We start from the raw sequence: 18,023 nt of genomic DNA, 5'->3' as shown, positions 1-18,023 counted from the left end.
GAGGATTTCCGCGCGCCTCCCCGGCGTCATGAGGTCACTTCCGCCGCCGCGCTTTGCTATAGCAACGGGCGGCGCGTCGGGGCGGCCATGGAGGCGCGATGGCGGCGGGAGGTGACCGGGCCTGTCCCGCACTCCTTGGCGCTGGTGAGGGACCGAGCCGGCGCGGGAGGAGTCTGCCCCGCTCCCGGGTGGTGCGGGGTCCTTGGGGCGGGCGCTTCAACCCGGTGCTGGTTGGGGCAGGGCCCTCTGAGAGGAACCGGGAGGGGTGGGCTTCCCGGGGGAGCCCGGTGCTGTGCGGGCTGAGGGCCTTGGGAGGATCCGCTGCCCTCTGCTGTGGTTCCCTGGGGGAGCTGGTTCGACTGTACCGGTGCGGGGCGAGGCCGCTCCTTTTGGGGGTGCGGCAGTGTGTGAGGAGGTGCTTGGAGCCCCGGGGAGATGCGCCGGAGACGGGGGTGGCGGGGCGTTTGTTCCGTGCGTGTAAAGCAAACCGTAAACATCCCCTTGGATCTGCAGGGTAAGATTTGAGCTCTGGCCTGGGTAACGGACAAGCGCTAGCGCCTGAAGCCACGTCATGCTCTTGTACTGGGGTTGTGCTCTTCGAGGCAAGGCTTGTCAGGATTTACCCCTAATTACCCTGAACTCTTATAATTTGGTGTTCTGTACTTATTTGGTCATGAGTTCAACTAAAAAAAAAAAAAACCCAAACCCCAGAATAACTAATTATATTTTCACCCAGACATATGCTTTCTCTTACAGAGAGCCAAGCGTCCTAAAGAACCAACAAGTGAAAATTTTATCTTGGCCCGCAGACAGAAAGAGAAGGAACTCCTCGAAAATGCTGATTTCTTAAAGCTGTACAACCGGTATCGCAACGTCTACGAGTGGCAGCAACGCAACGAACAAAAATGGCTGCACCGCGTTGTGCAGAGAAAGGTGGATGCGACAATGCAGGAGTATCTGGCGGGGACTGATGAGAGACGAGAGAGGTAGCAAACAAGTAGCTAATACCACTATCTGCCCTACTATTTTCAACTTGACAGTATGCTTAGAGGAACAATTACAGGGAAAAACACTCAGCTGGGCCAGCTCTGTACGTTACACTGTGCGTTGTGGCATGGTATTTGTTATTCATCGTAGCAGAAAGCATAGGTGTGCTTAATTGGCGGTCAGGTAACAATGCAGAGCAAACAGTAGCCTTTGGGCTCTTGTTACTAGTACTAGTCACTGAGCCAATCACTAGAGATATGGATTCAAACACAGTAACTAGTACAGTTTTGGTGGCTTTTAGAGCCTTGCCTGCCAAATGTGAAATAAAAGTAGTATTATAGCACTTGTGTTGCTTGATTTTTAAGGAGAACGAAGAGTACGTTGATAAAGGTGTCAGAAGCTCTGATTGTTGGGTGTGACTGAGGGTTTTGTTGCAACCTCATGGAGTTAATGTTTAGGTCCTACAAGTAATACTTTGCAGCACAGGCAGTTGAAAAAATAATTTTTTTTCAGAAGTCTTTCAAAAATAATAAAGGTGAGGCATATTACTGTCTTGTAAAGAACAGAATTGTGCTGTGCTGTTCTTAGAAAAAAATCATATGGTTTAATTTCTCAGTTACTCTTTCATGTTAAGTGACTTTGGAGCTGTGAAGGTCATCAGTTTGGTATCCTGGTCTGATGTGTCTTCATGGGAATTGTACAACAATTGCACAGAATCACTGAGGTTGGAAGGAACCTTCTGAGATGATCTAGTCTGACCCCCTGCTCAAGCAGTCACCTAGAGCAGGTTGCCTAGGAGTCTGTCCATTTGGGTTTTGCTTATCTCCGCACATGGAGACTCGACCACCTCTGTGGGCAACCTGTTACAGTATTTGACCACCCTCATAGTAAGGAAAAAAAAAAAAAAAAAAGTGTTTTCTTGTGTTCACGTGTAATTCCACATGTTTTAATTTGTGCCCGTTGCCTCTTGTTGTGTCACTGGACACTACTGAGAAGAAGCTGTCTCCCTTTTCTGCATTCTCTCCCTTCAGATATTTATATACATTGATAAGATCCTAAGATCCCACTGAACCTTCCCTTCTCCAGGACTGAACAGTCCCAGCTCTCTCAGGAGAGAGAGATCATTAGGAGAGATTCTCCTTTTAGGAGAGATGCTCCATCATCTTAGTTGGCCCTTCACTGGGCTCGCTCCACTAAGTCTGTATCTTTCTTGCGCTGAGGAGCCCAGAAGTGGACTCAGCACTCCGGATGAGGTCTCTCCAGTGCTGGAGAGTAAGGATCACCTCTCTTGACATGCTGGCAGTGCTCTTCCTCGTGTAGCCCAAGATGCTGTTGGCCGCCTTTGCCACAAGGGTGCATTGCTGGCTTATGTTCAGCTTGTCTGCCAGGACCCCCAGGTCCCTTTCTGCAGAGCCACTTTCCAGCCAGTCAGCCCCCAGTGTGTACCAATGCATGGGGTTATTCCTCCCCAGGTGCAGGATTTTTTTTGAACTTCATGGGGTTTGTTCTTATTTAACTGCTTAAGATCCCCGTGCCGTCTTTGTGAGGAGACTTGGCTCAGTACGTGGTGAAGAGAGTGCAATTCAGTTTCCAGAATTAGTCAGGCTTTGGCTTTGCTGCTGTAACTCCCACCAGCAGTGCCAGCATAAGTCCGTGGCACTATTGCTTGTGCAGTAGCAGTGAGCGTGAATTTCCAGAGGCCACTGTGGTATTTGGGCTGGGATTAGCGAGTTACTGGATTCCTTAGCCCCAGGTTTCTTGCTGCTAGGATTAACAGTTTGTAAGATAAGGAGCTTAAACTGTGCCAGGGCAGAACCAGTCCTGTTGTGCTGTAAGATCCCCTCCATAGCACAACAGGAGTGAACCTGAGTTAAAATTTTACATTCCCTTGGACATTCCCTTCTTTGACATTTGCAAGAAGTGTTGAAAGGAGCCCAGTACACATTTTGCACTCATAACAAATAAACTAGAACTTTATCATTCAACAGAAGGATTGTTTTAGCTTTTATTTAAATGTTTTCATTACAGGCTTCGTGAGCTCCTGGAGGCAGAGGAAAGTAGGTACTTTGCTGAGATGGAGTCACTTGAAGAAACGGTACTGGAGAAACAAGAGAAAATGAGGGAGCGAGCAAAATTACTGAGAGAGAAGAGAGAAAAAGAAAGACAACAACTGGTGGCTGAAAAACGAGAGCAGCAGTTCAGGTATCTTATAAAATAGAATTTAGGCTAAGTAAATACGAAGATGCAATTTAACAAGAAGGTGACAATAATAAACTGAGGAAGGAAAGATGAATGTTACTGAAACAATAAAAAAAAAAAAGGTGGTTTGGATAGAGACGTATGAGCTTTGCCAGAAGTTGAAAGGCCTCAGCTATGTTGCCTGCAGTGGAGCAGCGTATAGTCTTTTTCTCACTGTCGATGAAGGGGTGCAGCCTCTAAAGACCAGGGGTCCAAATTTGCAATGCTGTAATGCTCAGCAAAGTATGTGAGAAAACATTTCATTAATAGAGATGAAGGCAACAGGTGCAGAGAACTGTCCTGTCTCCATTGTTTAAGTGCTGAGATACCATGAAAACATTCTTCCAACTGCAGTGCTGAAATCCTCGTCCTATGTGAGCATCCTTGCCCTTTCACCTGCCAAATCGGCTGTTTTTGTAATTCCTTGTTCTGGCATATAGTTCTATTTCAGCTTTCTATAATTGGAGTGAAAAGCGTTCATGGAAGGTTAATTTGGCCTAAATCATGCTTATTAAGCTAATACATCAAAGGTCGTTGAAGAGTTAACATTGTCCAAAAAGACAGTGTTTTTATTTGTTGCATACTTTTCAAGAGTACCAGCTGAAGCTAACGTTTTAATGCAACCTGAAGTTCTGTGCCAAATCTTCCTGGACGCTGAGCTTGGCAGTGTCTTTTGAAGTCATTAAGATTTGCAGGTGCTTATCAGGCCCTGAGGCCTTGGCATGAAAACTGACTTGTTCAATTCTTGGAAATCTGGTTTTCTGAGGAAGGGATGAAAATAATATTAATGTAATTTAATTGTAATAAATTTAAGTATCTCTTCCCAGTCTCCCACAGTGCTATGGAAATCCACAACACCTGCTTCTCAGTGTGCAGAGGCTGGGGATAAAAATCAACACTTGCTTTCACTTGTGCATAAACTCTAACTAATTTCACAGATAAATATTTGTTTCCTAAAGGTGGTGTTTATTGGCTGAGACAGGTGCTAAGGCAGTGTACGCACTTCTAAGTTCACATGTAGGCTTTAAAATATGGCCCTTGCAATTTACAATTCCTAGTTTGTTCTCTACCCATCACACAAAGTGGTTGAAATTCCCTTTTAAAATTGTTTAGAGGAGATGCTGCTGGAGCGCCTTTTCGTTTGTACTTGTACCTTGTCTTACATGCCAAGGAGAAGGGATTCAGCTTGCAATTTAGACACCTAAAGGTAGGTGTCTAATTGTTGGTATCTTTATATTCACTGAGAATCTGAAATCCTGTTCTACTCAGTAGATCTTCATTGAGATCAGGACAGTTAAAGGAACCTAATGTCATCCCAAAGTAGGCGTATACTGGTCTGCCAGTTGAACTGCACCCTAGCCTCCACTGACTGCATTGATTAGGTTCCCATTGATTAGAATGGGAATTTAGCTCACATGTAGATTGCTGTTTAGATGCCTAATTTCAGGTGTTTTAATTGCAAAATGAATCCCACCAGTGAATCTCATCATCTGGTGATACCTACTTGGACTTTCATGCTGCAGTTGCCTGTCTTAATGTCTGAGGTCCTCGTTCTTCCCAATACAACCCTATTGATGTATGGTTCACTCAGTCTCACGGAATCATTCCCATCATCCTTCTACCTTTCCCAGTCTGCTCTTGGATCTAGGCAATATTCATACCACATAGTATCCCATTAGAAAGTGTTGCTGGAGCTTTACTGGTGGTGTTCTGCTGGCTGCAGTTTTTCAGAGGATGTAGAGGCAGTGAAATCCTCTTTCTTCACAGCTGCTGTGAGTGGTAATCTTTGAGCATCTTTGCAAATGAATCTTCATCCTACAGCACAGAGAGTCCTTCTCTTTGACTGTCCTGATGTAACGGAAATATGTTTCCATAGTCAGTTCCTCTCTCCGTTCTTCTAGCTCTGTCTCTTTCTACTCTTAAATTAAGGTTCCTATAAAAAATCAAAACTTTAATAACACCAGCAACAGTTTACTTTGTCTGTTGATCTCTCCTCCGAAAGACAGATACGTTTCTTCATGTATACTCTTAGTAATATTTTAAAGTCTTTTCTTCTTGTCCTTTTCCAATGAGAAAGGAATTCTCTACTGTGGTGATCAATTCTGATTAGATTAGGAACTTCTAATATCCGAATCTGCATGTATTTGTCATCTTTAAGTAGCCCCAAATCTGTTTTTCCCCCCACCGATAGCTGTTATTCTTCCTCCTAAACTGTCCTGATCCATGCAGAGATCTGGGAGCAGGCTTTGTTGCTCAGGAGACCAATGCTTATTGAAGATCCCCAACCAGGAATCTGTAATTGTGTCACAACCTGTCCTCTAGGGCAGTGGTCTCCAAACCTCTTTGACTGTGCACCCCTATCAGTAAAAAAAAATTGTTAGCACTCACCCCCAATATGTTTACTTACTTATAAATTATATGCTTGTACTGTACTAGTATATTATGTACATTATAAAGCATATGCAAAAATAGAAATTAAAAGAGGGTGAGGTAAAGATGAAATAAACACTATTTTTATTTTTAATGTTATTTATTAATGGTACAAAACATACTTTCTTCCCATACCCCAATGGATTGTCTTGCACATCCCACCTTGGAGACAGTTGCTCTAGGGCACACCCAGAGGAGCCCTGCGAGGTCATTTCCAGTAGCAGGTGGGATATACACATGATTTTCTATTTCTCTTTGCCTGTGAATTTACAACTGTTTTGAATGTCTTTCTGAAACCTAGTACAGACTTCTTTATATTTCTTTTAACTTTAAGCAAGGCGCTCTGCTCTTTTGCAGGTATAGATTCTCAAACCTGAGGTATAGGAGCACCTATAGTGTACAGCACTCCAGTACATTATTGCAGAGTACTAAAAGGCAGCTCTTTTTATCTGCCGTGTGGGCTGGGTTTGGAGCTATAGCCTGAGGGTATAGATTTAACAGCTTCTCAGTAGTGGTGTTAGCCAGGGAGAGTCCTTTGTCGCAAGGTGACAGAGGGGACAGTGCTTGGACTACCAGAGTCCTGCTGGATTTCATTTTCATGAAGGGCTACCACTTGTATGAAGAGATATTCAGCCAGTTTTAGCCCGTGGGTATGTTCATCACTGGTATCTTTAAAGAAAATTGCAATGTCTTAAAATTTGCATAAAACACATTACATCCTTTCTTGTGATAACATCAGAAGCATCCATACAGAGAATGTTGCTATCACAGCAACTTCGTACTGCAGCCATAAAATGAATAAATAACTGGGGGGGGAATACATGTAGTTTCTGTCTTTGGGAAGTGGCTACATACAGGCACAATTTTAATGTTAAGAGGCTTAGGATAGCAAAGTGAGGAAGAAAAACAGCCATCTGGGGGAGCAGATGTTTATAGGTTGCTGTAAAAGCTGCTTTGAAGGAATTATTTTGATGAAATCAAGCAATTACAGGGTTATTTTCTATTAAAATTCTAACCATGCTGAACTTTTATTTAACTTCTCTTCCCCTCTGAGAATTCAATTAAATTCAGATTAGTTTATAATCATGAAAAAGAATAACTAATTCTTTATTCCCTCACTGCTGAGAGAACTTTGAACCCATTGTGTTAAGGTAATACAGTTATTTCTAATGGTGTAAGATTTCAAATCTTAATAGTGGCATATTTCCCTCAGAACATTTGAGAAATATATTTTTCATGAATACTAATTAGTACTGTAGTCTTTAATCACCACTAACTCCTACCCGGGAGTTGGAAGATAGATCCCAGTGTTAAAATGTAAGAAAACCAGCAATGACATAGTATGTTTGTTGACCTGCTTGAAGGCAGGGGCACCTCTCGGAGTGCGCTGTGGCTCACGGCATGCACATCGGTGGGCTGCTCTCTGCTGTTTTTTTTGGGACAACCAGTGAATGAGTGGTCGGAAGGTTCCCGTCTCGTACAAGGAAGTAAAACAGCCCTCCCTTTTCACTAGCCTGCACTGGCATCTGCTCCTTCCTTCCTGTATTTCCTCACCTTTCTCTTATGGAGACCTGAGCTGAGGATGGTTCCTCATTCCAGGGACAATTTCTCCTTTAGAGGATACAAGCCTAGCTCTCAGGGAAGAACCCAACATTTGGTTAGAGGATGTGGCACGTCCTAGGGTTGGGGGAGAAAAGTGCTAAGTGTGGCAGTCTTTATCTCAGAGAGACGTGGTGTTGATGAAAGGGGACTTGGCAGATTACTGTTGTTTCTTCTCAGTCAGGAACAGTTAAGAGGTTAGAAATACCTTCTGAATATCAAATAAAATGAGAATTTTTGTTTTCATGGTGCTGCTTTCCCTTTTATCGTTTGCGTATAGCGCTTAGCACCTTTCATCACTGCCTCCATGGCATTAGGTGCTTTACAAGGAGAGGATGAAGAGACAGATGCCCTTGGCCCCGGAAGCTTACAGCTGAAGTGTGAGGCAGCAAGCAGTGAATGCCAACAGGAAGAAAATGTGGTGAGACCTCTGCTTCTGCATGAAATTACAGGTCAAGCATTGTGTTCTTTGGCTGCATCTCACTCGTGCAGCACCAAGGGAGAGTGAGGTGTAGCAATCCTTGCCCTCCACAGTCACGGCTCTGATTTTGCACCGCTCCACCGTATGTTTGACTGGTTGGATAGCTTTCACTGTGGCACTGAGAACAGGGTCGGGCTGGCTTTTGGCACAGCCGCTTTTTCTGTGTGTCAGCAGCTTGTTCAGCCGGTTCTGAACAAGAGGAGGGCTGTTTGGGTAAATGCTCTTTGCGGTTTATAAACCCTAAGTAATTTTTATTAGGCTGGCTTAGCATGGAGTTTTATTGGTAAAGCTTTGGAAGATCTGTAAGCCGCCACATAATTATTACATGCTGGTAGCTGCCTCAGCCACATATTAATGATACCAGGAGCTGTGCTCATTCTGTGCTTGTTAGCAGGAGGTGAGCAGGAGGTGATGAAGGAGCAGTGTCAAGTAAAGAAGCCATTATTCTAGAGCATAATCTTGCTAGTTTTAGGGCAGAAACGAGTTATACAGCACCAGTCACATCCTGTGTTGCAAAACTCTTTCCCTGTTTGCCTCATTGTCAGTGGATATAGCAGTTGGCCTTGGGGAGAGGTCAAATTTGCATCGTTTGTGTAGCCTCTGTGGAGGTGGGAACCCATGGCCCCAGACAGACAATAACAGTCCTATTAATTCTATACCTGAAACCCAGGTCAGGGAATATAGATGTGGGTTTAGATGGAGACAGCAGCTATATTTAACTTAGGAATCATTTAGAAAAGTGAAGACTTTGCAGAGACAGATCCTTAGCAGAGCCACAGAGTATGAAAAAGCTAACCACCAAATATCTATCTTTAGTGCTGGCAAACTTAATTTTGCTTTTAAGTAAAAAAAAAAAAAAAAAAAAAAAAAATCTTAGGCAATGGAATTCATTCAGATTTTGTTTCATTGCTCTAGTTATGAAAATTAAGTAACTCTCCTGATGTCGAGAATGATAGTACTATGAGATAGTTGCTTGATGAATATTTAATATTTTTGCTACACAGGATTGTCAGCTTATACAGGATTGTATAATAGTATTTCACATTGTGCAGGTAACTACTGCTGTCATGCAGTGGTTCAAGATTGAGTCAATCATATCTTATGATGTCTGCTATGAATTCCTAAATAGCACTGCAATAATCTGTAGAAGATGGTTTCATTCAGCATGAAATTGTGAGAGAGCTTTTTACTTCACAACATTCATGTGTGTCTATCACACATCCTTAGAGCTTATAGATCCTTAACACTTGTAGATCTTCACCATTGTCTGCTAGTTTCACATTTTGATTTTATGAAAATCTATAACCTGGTTATAGAACAGAATTAAAATGCTTGTATATTGTTCAAATTAAATATTGTTTGGTAGCATATGTTGATCTCAATAGTGCTTTGCAAAAATAAAAGCAGAATCTGCAAGTAGTTGAGTCTTCATCAACTGAAGATAAATACCTGTTTATATGCAACTCAGTTGCAGTGAGTAAATGAAAATTGAAAGCTGTGTTACTTGTTTGACTTTATAGCTTCTCCGGACTTTTATTGCAACTTTTCTGAATTATCCCACAAAACTTCATTAAAAAAATGAATAGATTTCTAGTGGTTCCTGTTCAACTGTGTAACCTCACAAAGTATTTTCTGAATATGAATGAGCTTTCAAGTGACTAATAAACCTGTTCTAAGTCCTCATTTGAATTAAGAGCAACCTACACGTTTGAACAAGCGTGGTGTGCGTGTGCTTTATATGTTAAAAAAGAGTGTGCATATATATACAAACCCCACACAATGCATGTTCCAACTACATATATACATTTTATATAAAATACACATTGGATAAATAACATGTATATATTGTACATGTATATAGAGATTTTATTTTTTTTTTTTACAAATGCAAATATAGGACCTGCTCTTCAACTTATTAATGTCAAAATCTCTATCAAATCAGGCTTTCTATGATTCCATAGGCCTCACAAGGAGTCAGTGTCAGACCAGGTGTAGAATTCCACGTCCTGAGCTGTGGTCCTTTGAGTAGTTCTGAGCTGGGAGCCTCCATCCATCACACACCTCCAGACTAGCTTGTTATTTTGAGACTTTTTTTTTTTTAAACTTTTATGTTGCCTTTCAGAGAACAATGTGAGGACCTTCGTGTACAGTGGATGAAGAAGCATCAGAAGGAATTGTGTGAAGATCGGCTGGCCCAGCTAGCTTTGAAGGAGGAATTGAAAAAGCAACAGAAAGAGGAGGAGCAGATGTTTGCAGAGCTTTGGGAAGAGGATAGGTTGGCTAAGGAAAAGCGAGAGGCGGTGGAGATGCAGAAATCAGCAGAACAGAATCGGGAAATCCTGAATGTGCTCAGTGCCCAGGTAGCGGTGCTCAGTGCTCACAAAGAGGAGGCAAAGCGGTTGAAGGAAGAAGAGGCTCGATTGCTGGTAACTTCCATATCATTCTCAATTCAGGGTTCTGTATAAGGCCCTCCTAATGATAGGCTTACTAGACATTTAGATTAATCCATACCTTATTTATATCTTCACTGATTCCATTAGTATCTGAGACTGTCCTATTATGCTAAGCCTCTTTTCCAGAGCTGTGGCAAATGCATTCCTGTTTACAGAGGGAAATACTTCTTTTGAAACAGCATTGTAAAGGATTTTGGCATTCAAAGCCTCTCGGAGCCTTTGTGGGAAATGGAAATATTTTTAAGCTTTTGCCAGACATCTTTGCAATTTTCTGATTTCCAGTTTCCTGCGGGATAGCTAGAGAGTCTTATGTCCCAGCTGTAATCCGTAACACCAGATCTCAGACCACGATACATATGTTTAATCATCATGGTAAGTGCACTGGGATGAAGCAGCAAGAGTGCGCTGCTCCCAGAAGGGAAGGTGAGCCAGGAGCCGAGGGTGACAGCAGGGCAGGCAAGTACGCTGTCCTCCCTGACAAGAGTCCCACAGTACCCGAAGGAACGAAGCAGAGCAGGTCTGCTGACATTAATGAGGTCATCTAACAGTCCAAACTGCTCAGCAGGTCTGTCGTGGTGAAGTCCAAGGTGAAGCCAGGAAGTCAAGTCAGCAGGTCTGGATCAGGATCGACCTCAGGCACAGGCGTACCTGTAGCGTAGCTCACGTAGGCACAAGGGTGAGAGACCGAGCCTAACTGCAGCTCCCAAGCGACTCCTCTCAGCCCCTTCTTGCACCGCTCTTTCCCAGCTCTGATTTAAGGCTCGCGTCAGGGCTGGTGGTGAGCACAGGCAGCCAAGCCCCTGCAGAGAGGTGGCAGAGCCTGTTGGTGCACTCAGGACCCTGATACGTACGTGAGGAGATAGATTTCTACGGAAAATCCCAGCTGCTTATGCCCCAGCTGACTGAATTAATCTACATCCATTTTTTAAATTTTTTTTTTTTTAACAAATTAGCAAGCAATGCCTAAGCTCTCTCACCTATTAGTGCTGTTGGGTGTCACATTGTGAGAAGCGTTTGGCTACCTTGGCCCAACTGTTTGGCCACTACCCTCTTTTTTCCTCATCTCTTCCAAGGGTAGACTTGCTGTAGTTGTGCTGGCTTTAGTGGGGCTTGGTAGTTCACAGTATTCTGTGTTGACTTTGTTGTGTTACAGGAGACTGCTTAGTTCAGACTCAGTCTTCATTTTGCAGCTATTTACATATAGCAATTGAATGATCCCTCAGGGTACTCTGTTAGGCAGTGGAAGCTGATGTTGGCAAGATACATACTCCACTACTTTTTAAAAATAGTGACAATAATGAATCTAAAGCTCTGAAAATCCTGGCTGTAAAACAGTGGAGTCCTTATTCCTAGCTAGACTGTAATGTTTCACTTATTTAAAAACATGCAGAATAAAATTATTTTCTTGTAAGAACTTTTAAGGCACTGCCAAACCTCCCAGGCAGAGAACACTTCTACTTAACTGGCCTTTTCAGAAAAATGATATTAGAATAGAAGACTTTGTAGCTTCCCCTGAAGACAGCTGCCTTGGGCTCTGTCAAGGAGATAAATTTCTGGTAAAGTGGTTTAGTCTCTGGAAAAAAGCTTTCTTTAAAGCTTTCTTCAAAGGGTCCATAAAGGAGGGTTTCTTTATTGAAAATGGGATGTAATCCTTTTTTAGCAAAGAGGGCTGTGACAGATGGCATCATTACAAGTTTTTCAGTACAGAGTTGGTAGCCTCTAATGATCAGGGGTTTCATCTGGGTGAAGGATGTGCTATGGACAGCTAAGTGTCTCTGTGTATAACGGTTTCTTCTGGTTGTTGCAATGGAAATAGATTATTTAGGGAAGCAAAACTTGCACTTTTGCCACGATAGACCATATGTGTGGATCAAGATAGCTTGGGCTGGATGATAAAACAGAGACAGCAATTTTTGCATTAGCTACATTACCTAATTAGCTGCCTTCCTCCCCCTCTTGTCTTTTATCTCCGTTAAAGAATTGTAATTTCTTGAGAAAGTGACTGAAATCGTGTTATTCTGGCTGTAGTATCGCAAGCGCTAGACTAGTTTCTGCCATAGCACTTTGGTCCTGGCTTGCAGATGGATGGTTGGTAACAATTTCTGTGTACATTTGCAATGTTGTGTTATCCCATCCTTGGCTACTCTCATACAACTTAACTGACGTCAGAATTCAGCCCAAGGCACGTGCCAACTTGCCCAGTAGACTGCTAACTATTTCTGCTTTCTTTCTGTCTTTGCTGCCCAAAGTTTTTTTGGATTACTTATTCTGTGGCTCAAATAACATGTACTGAGTTTCAAAGCTGTTTTACGAGCTTCTGAAAGTGATTTGACCATTGGGGCAGATGGCAAAGTCAGCTTTGGCTTTGAAACACTGCAAGACTCAGTGGGTGCTTTACGTCCAGCATAACAAGTTACATTCCTTAGGAAGTGCAGCTTGTACTTCTGTATAGGGAAGACTAAACACATTGTTTATGGCAAACCTGCTGATGCATATTAGAATATTTATTGACATTACAAAAGAGGCATTTAATTTAAAAACAGGTTAACAAAAACCTGTACCTTCAAGACGGCTGAGGCATTGTTTCTAAGACCTGTACATAAGCTGATGATGGCCACATACTTCTTTTATGACTATGACTGCTTGTAAACTTACTCAAATGCAGGATGTTCAGGAATTATGCTAAGTTACTTTATTGATGCTGCTTTGGGATTTTTTCTTTCTTTTGGCTAAATAATCTTGAATGTACATATACCTGTTTGATCTTGAATATACGTTTTCTATTTTTCTTTGTTTCTTTCTTAAGAACTCAACTTTACTGTCCATTTTCCTGTTCTTTCCAATATAATGCGGAATGGTTTGAAGCCATGGGAAGTCAGTAACTGCCCATCAGATGCAATTACTGCCCAAGGATACAATTACTTACTTTGTGCAACCTTATGTCCGCTAGAGATGCGGTGCTCCGAACGTCAGCACAGACACAGGACAGATAATATATGCAGAAACAGGTGGAACACATGGCTGTGTTTGTGGTTAGTGGTTACGGGCTCTGTGTGAAGATTTGGATATAGATCACGTGTGCTGCAATGATATTGACTTCTCTAAAGAGATGACTCTGTCTCTCCGCTTGAAATACTTGGAGAACATCAGGCATTTCAGTGTTTTGGTATTGAAGTGCATGTGATAATTAAAGAGAAAAATCCTGAATTCTAATGAACGGTATGCTAAAATGTTCATGCTTTAACAGGTCTAATGGATGATGCTAATTCTCTAATGTCAGCAAGAAAGGCTTTAAATATTTATCTTTGCTCTTCAATGTTTCAATTAAACTAATTCTAGCCATCACTTAGTTTGAAGTTATGCAATGATTTTACAAGCTGGCTATTTTTACCATTGTAGGAAGAACAGCAGCAACTGCTTAAGCTAGAAGATGAACAAATTCAGATGGAGAAACTACAGAAACAGAAGGAATACAGGGATCTGTTGCTCAGTGCAGCACAGGACAAGAAGAATCGTCTTAATGAAGAAAAACAAGGTGAACTTGCCCTAGAGATGAAGATCTTAGAAAAATCTCTTCAGGAACCCCAGGAGGACACCGAGGAGAAAACAAAAAGAAAAGTAAGGACTAGAGGTGTTCATTGTGAAGTTGTGGGGCAATACCTCATCTAGACTAATTTTGTGGCCCTTAGTGAACCGCACAGTATAAATGAGATCAGACACAAGCCCTTTTCTCTGAACAAGTTGATTCTTTTGTTGCATAGCCTGTTGCCTCTCCTGCCAGCGCTCTACTGCTCTGAAGAAGCCCATTAGCTGTTAAAACCACAGCAAGTACTTTAAAGCATGCTTTGTAATGAGCAGGGCCACCAGGCTAGACAAAAGAAGGGGGCTCTCAGGAAATCCTGGAATCTTGTCCCTCCCTGCTGATTTCATTGTGTATAAATCACCTGAGCTTTTTCATCCTTATACTGCATGGATGTAATGGAGGTTAGAAAAATATTTTTTGTTTTGTGGACCTGATTTATTAAATATTTATAACTGCAGAAGAAAGTAAATATTTAACTTATTCTAGTTCATTAATACTAAGAAACAGTTTTAAATCTTTAATAGCTGGATATATAGATGCAAAACCTCATGTTAAATATCTTGGAGATGTCATGAAATGATGGATCTGTCTGTCACTTCCTAAATTTAAAACAAGTAGATTGTCCAACTTCAGGGTAAAAACGGGTCTCAAGGTAACTTTAAGACAGAGCAGGGAGCTGCATTCATTACTCTGCTCAAGGTATTTAGAAGCTCGTGTATGTTAGGCAAGTTGTATAAACTCACTGTTAGACCTTGGCACAAAATTAGAGGAGGTGATACTTATTTATTATTATATTTATTGGATCCCAAGGCTTCTAATGCAGGTGATGGTGAAGTAGCCTGGTCAGCTGTGGAAAGTTTGTAAAATGTCTGTGTTGTAGGCAGCTGAGCTGCTATGGGGGAAGGGATCACTCTGTATTTTTTTCTGCTCTTATGCTGTTGTCCAGGTATCGTCGACTGACCAGGAAGAAGATTAGGCACAGCTCTTTCCCATGGCAGGGTTTGGAATGGAGCTCTAGGCTCCCAGTTCCCACACTGGCCTCAAACCAGCACTTCTCTTCATGATTTGAAAGGCTTTTTTGAACTCATTTACTCAGATCTGCAAATGTCTGTGTGTTTGCAGCAAGAGCTGTTCAAGGAGCAACAGACTTACTTGGCACACCTGGCACAACAGCTGGAGGAGGAGAAACAGCGAGAAAAAGAAGCGGACAAGCTCCTCGATGAAGAGATGGCGAAGGTTTGGGCCAAGAAGGCTGAGCAAATGCGATTGGAAAAGGAGGCCAGAAAGCAGCTACTGAAAGATGTCCTGAATACAAGACAACTGCAGATTGAGGAGAAGTGTAAGTAGTAACAGCTCGCTGTCTGTGCACCAAACCTACTGCATGAATGCAAGTCTTGGCAAAGGCAGAGGGAGTACAACAAACTGCTTTTGGGAAGACCATCTGGCCCAGCATGCACAGGCTGTATGGTTGAGTGGACAACAATGCTACTGTCTCTGAATCTGCTTCTGAAACTTTACTCCTAGAGGCATTCCTTACACTAATTTCCCATTGCTATCACCAGAGCAAAGCCTAGTAAAGTAAGGATTGTATGAGAAAGCAATCATTATTATTAATTATGTTATTATTATGATGAAGCTCTGAATGTGTAATCTGTTCTGAGTGGATGAAAAACAAATAAGCTGAGAATACACTTGCCATTGTTCGTGTGCCTCTTCAGAAGCAACAAAACTCAGGCTTGCTATCTAGGCTACTTGGCTTGAATACAGTCTCACTGTCCCTTCAAGATTAGCAGTGCTGTTATCTTCTAAAAGTTGGGGGGTTTTGTTTTGGTTTTTCTTTTAGTGCAGAGAAATGCAAAGGAGCAGGAAGAACTTGCTCAAGAGAGGAAGTTACTAGCTGAAGCAATCACAGAACTCGAGCATATAGAAGAAGAAAAATATGCAAGGTATTTTTATTTTATGCCATCCGTTCATTTCATTGCAGATCAATCTTTTAAACTTGTGAGTAGGCTAATTCTCATTTTCAGATAACTCTAAGAGCACTGGGTGGGCTTTCTTCTGTTCAGAGAGGCTCTGCTCCGAACTGCTCAATAGCAGCCCTGTTATATTGCAATTGGTATTAAATCACTAATTCTGATCTCATCATCCAAATAATGGTGTTTCATTACATATCCTTGTTTTGGTCTTTTTGGACCATCATGTGACTTACATCCTTCATGTTTATTAAATACACCCCCTCATACTCTGAGGTGTTACTAGGAGTGGCAGAGGTTTGGGGAGGAGGGTTAATGAAAGGTTAGTTCATTACTTACGTAGAAGAACTAGTGTGTTCAGGCTTATTGCTAAACTCCACCCACACGCATCCCTTAAACAATCATGTAGTCAGCCACCAAAATACCAGACCACTGCACATAACCCAGCTGCACGGGGTTCTCCTTACTTTACGGTTCCTCAGGGTGAGAATATAGTTATACGCAGTAGCTGAAATGTTCCTCTGGGTGTCATGCAAAGCCTAGAGCAAAGGGCCGTATTTCACTCGCTCGATTTCCCTTTTGTAGTCCTGCCCTTTCTCCACACTTGTCTGTGGGAGGTAACCGAGTAGCTCCTTCCAGAGCCACTATCTGTTGTGTTCTCTGATGGCTTTAGTGGTAACAATCTCCTGGCTACGGCAGAAATCTCACCCTCCTGAAGGAAATGTGCTGGGCTTCATTTTGGATATGCTTCGCTTAGCAAAGAAGGCATTCAGTGCTGTCAGTAAGTGTTTGTGGTTCAACTGTGTTGCATTTAGTGCACAAGTCTTGACTAGACTGTTGGCTTTTTAAGTGTCTGTGTGACTCCTGCTCCACAAGTGCCTGAACACGTAGGTAGACTTCCACTGCTGCTCAAGAGGCTAGTGAAAGGAATGTATGAGTCTCAAGGTAGAATGGAAGAATGATTTCTTCTGACAGCCATTTCCTAGAATATCAGTACAAGGCTGCAGCAGGAGCCTGCACTCTGCCTTCCCCGTTGGCAGTAACTATTATCTTCAGAATGAGGGAGTGGAGATGGGGTGTAAGGCTGCTGCGGCGATGAGCCTGAGGTAGGAAGGGACTGAGACCTGACACACTCATTCTCTGTCCTCTCACCGCCACTGTGAGGGACAGGGAAGGCATGCTGATTACAAGGAGTTGTTCTTGCTCTTTTTTTTTTTTTTTTTGTTAAGCACTGATTTTTGCCATCTGCTTTATAAGATATAACAGAATGCAATTAATTCTCCAAAGAAAGTAAGGTTAACATGTAGCATTTGGTTAATAGTGGTAGTTATTCTTAACATCTGAAAGGAGTTTTTAATGGTTCTTTAGTCTAAGGTTGAATGCTAAGGGATTAAATAATAATAATAAAAAAGTTGTTTATTTTTTTACCCACACATCATAAATAAGCTATTCATATGTCATTTCCAGAAAAGTAAAGGAAGCAAAAGAATACCAAGAGCAACTCGGGGCTCAGATTGCCTATCGACAACAGGTGCGTGATGCTGAGGAAGAAGAGAAGCAGCGAGAATATGAATCGGGTCTAGCAGCAGAGAGAGCTTACCAAGAAAGGGTACAGGACATTCTATCAAGGCCTTTTGAGAAACTAGCAAAGACCCACCCTTTGAGAAGAAAACTAATGTCTAACTCTCAAGAAGATCACTTACTATGATATTTTTAACTTACTCAGTTGCCTTTAAAAACATTTTTTAAGGGTGTTTATAACTGACTTGAGTTAGCAGGCCCCTCTCCACTGTGATGCTCAAAATATTTAACTGGAAAATACAAGAAACATAGTATTTTAAAGGTTATTTTTACCTATGGATTTTTTTGACAAAATGACTGATCCAAATCAAAGTGTTTGACATTTTAATACAAGAATACTGTATGTTCTCTGCAGTATAATGATGTATTATTATGACACGAATGACTTGTAGGCATTCTTTAAAATCCGCATAGAGAAAATTTGTAGAAGAGTTTCAGCAAACTTCTATTAAAATGCTTTTCAAACTGTGAATATTTGCAAAATCTTTTATTGTATTTAGACAAAAAGTACTTGGTGACTCATCTTCATTTTCTTCGTTAAATATAAAACTGAATCTATTTTACTATGGGATGGACAGTAAAAAGCTGATACGGCTTTGCATACATTCTGATAGCTGTTGAATGATCTGTGGAATATCGGAGTCCCAAAGTTAGTCTGCAAGACCTCTGGTCAGACAGATTTAACTGTGCAGGACTGA

General features: G+C 41.9%; 1 protein-coding gene across 2 annotated transcripts; it reads left to right on the top strand.

Annotated features, from left to right (window-relative positions):
• Nucleotides 1–38: 38 nt before the first annotated feature.
• CFAP53 (cilia and flagella associated protein 53) lies at nucleotides 39–17,797 on the top strand. 2 transcript variants are annotated; one of them, XM_052776805.1, is made up of 8 exons: nucleotides 39–144; nucleotides 757–986; nucleotides 3,016–3,189; nucleotides 9,858–10,161; nucleotides 13,588–13,806; nucleotides 14,894–15,110; nucleotides 15,615–15,717; nucleotides 17,212–17,797. In XM_052776805.1, exons 1-8 carry the CDS (start codon nucleotides 88–90, stop codon nucleotides 17,450–17,452), a joined length of 1,545 nt encoding a protein of 514 aa, XP_052632765.1. In that variant the 5' UTR covers nucleotides 39–87; the 3' UTR covers nucleotides 17,453–17,797. The 2 variants fall into 2 exon arrangements, with proteins under 2 accessions (XP_052632765.1, XP_052632766.1); XM_052776806.1 differs by lacking the exon at nucleotides 39–144 and adding an exon at nucleotides 405–514.
• The last annotated feature ends 226 nt before the right edge of the window (nucleotides 17,798–18,023 follow it).

Source organism: Harpia harpyja, chromosome Z (assembly GCF_026419915.1).
Source record: "Harpia harpyja isolate bHarHar1 chromosome Z, bHarHar1 primary haplotype, whole genome shotgun sequence".
Lineage (NCBI taxonomy): Eukaryota > Metazoa > Chordata > Aves > Accipitriformes > Accipitridae > Harpia > Harpia harpyja.
Note: the sequence above shows the minus strand (reverse complement) of the source record. Positions and strands in the feature narration are given on the sequence as shown.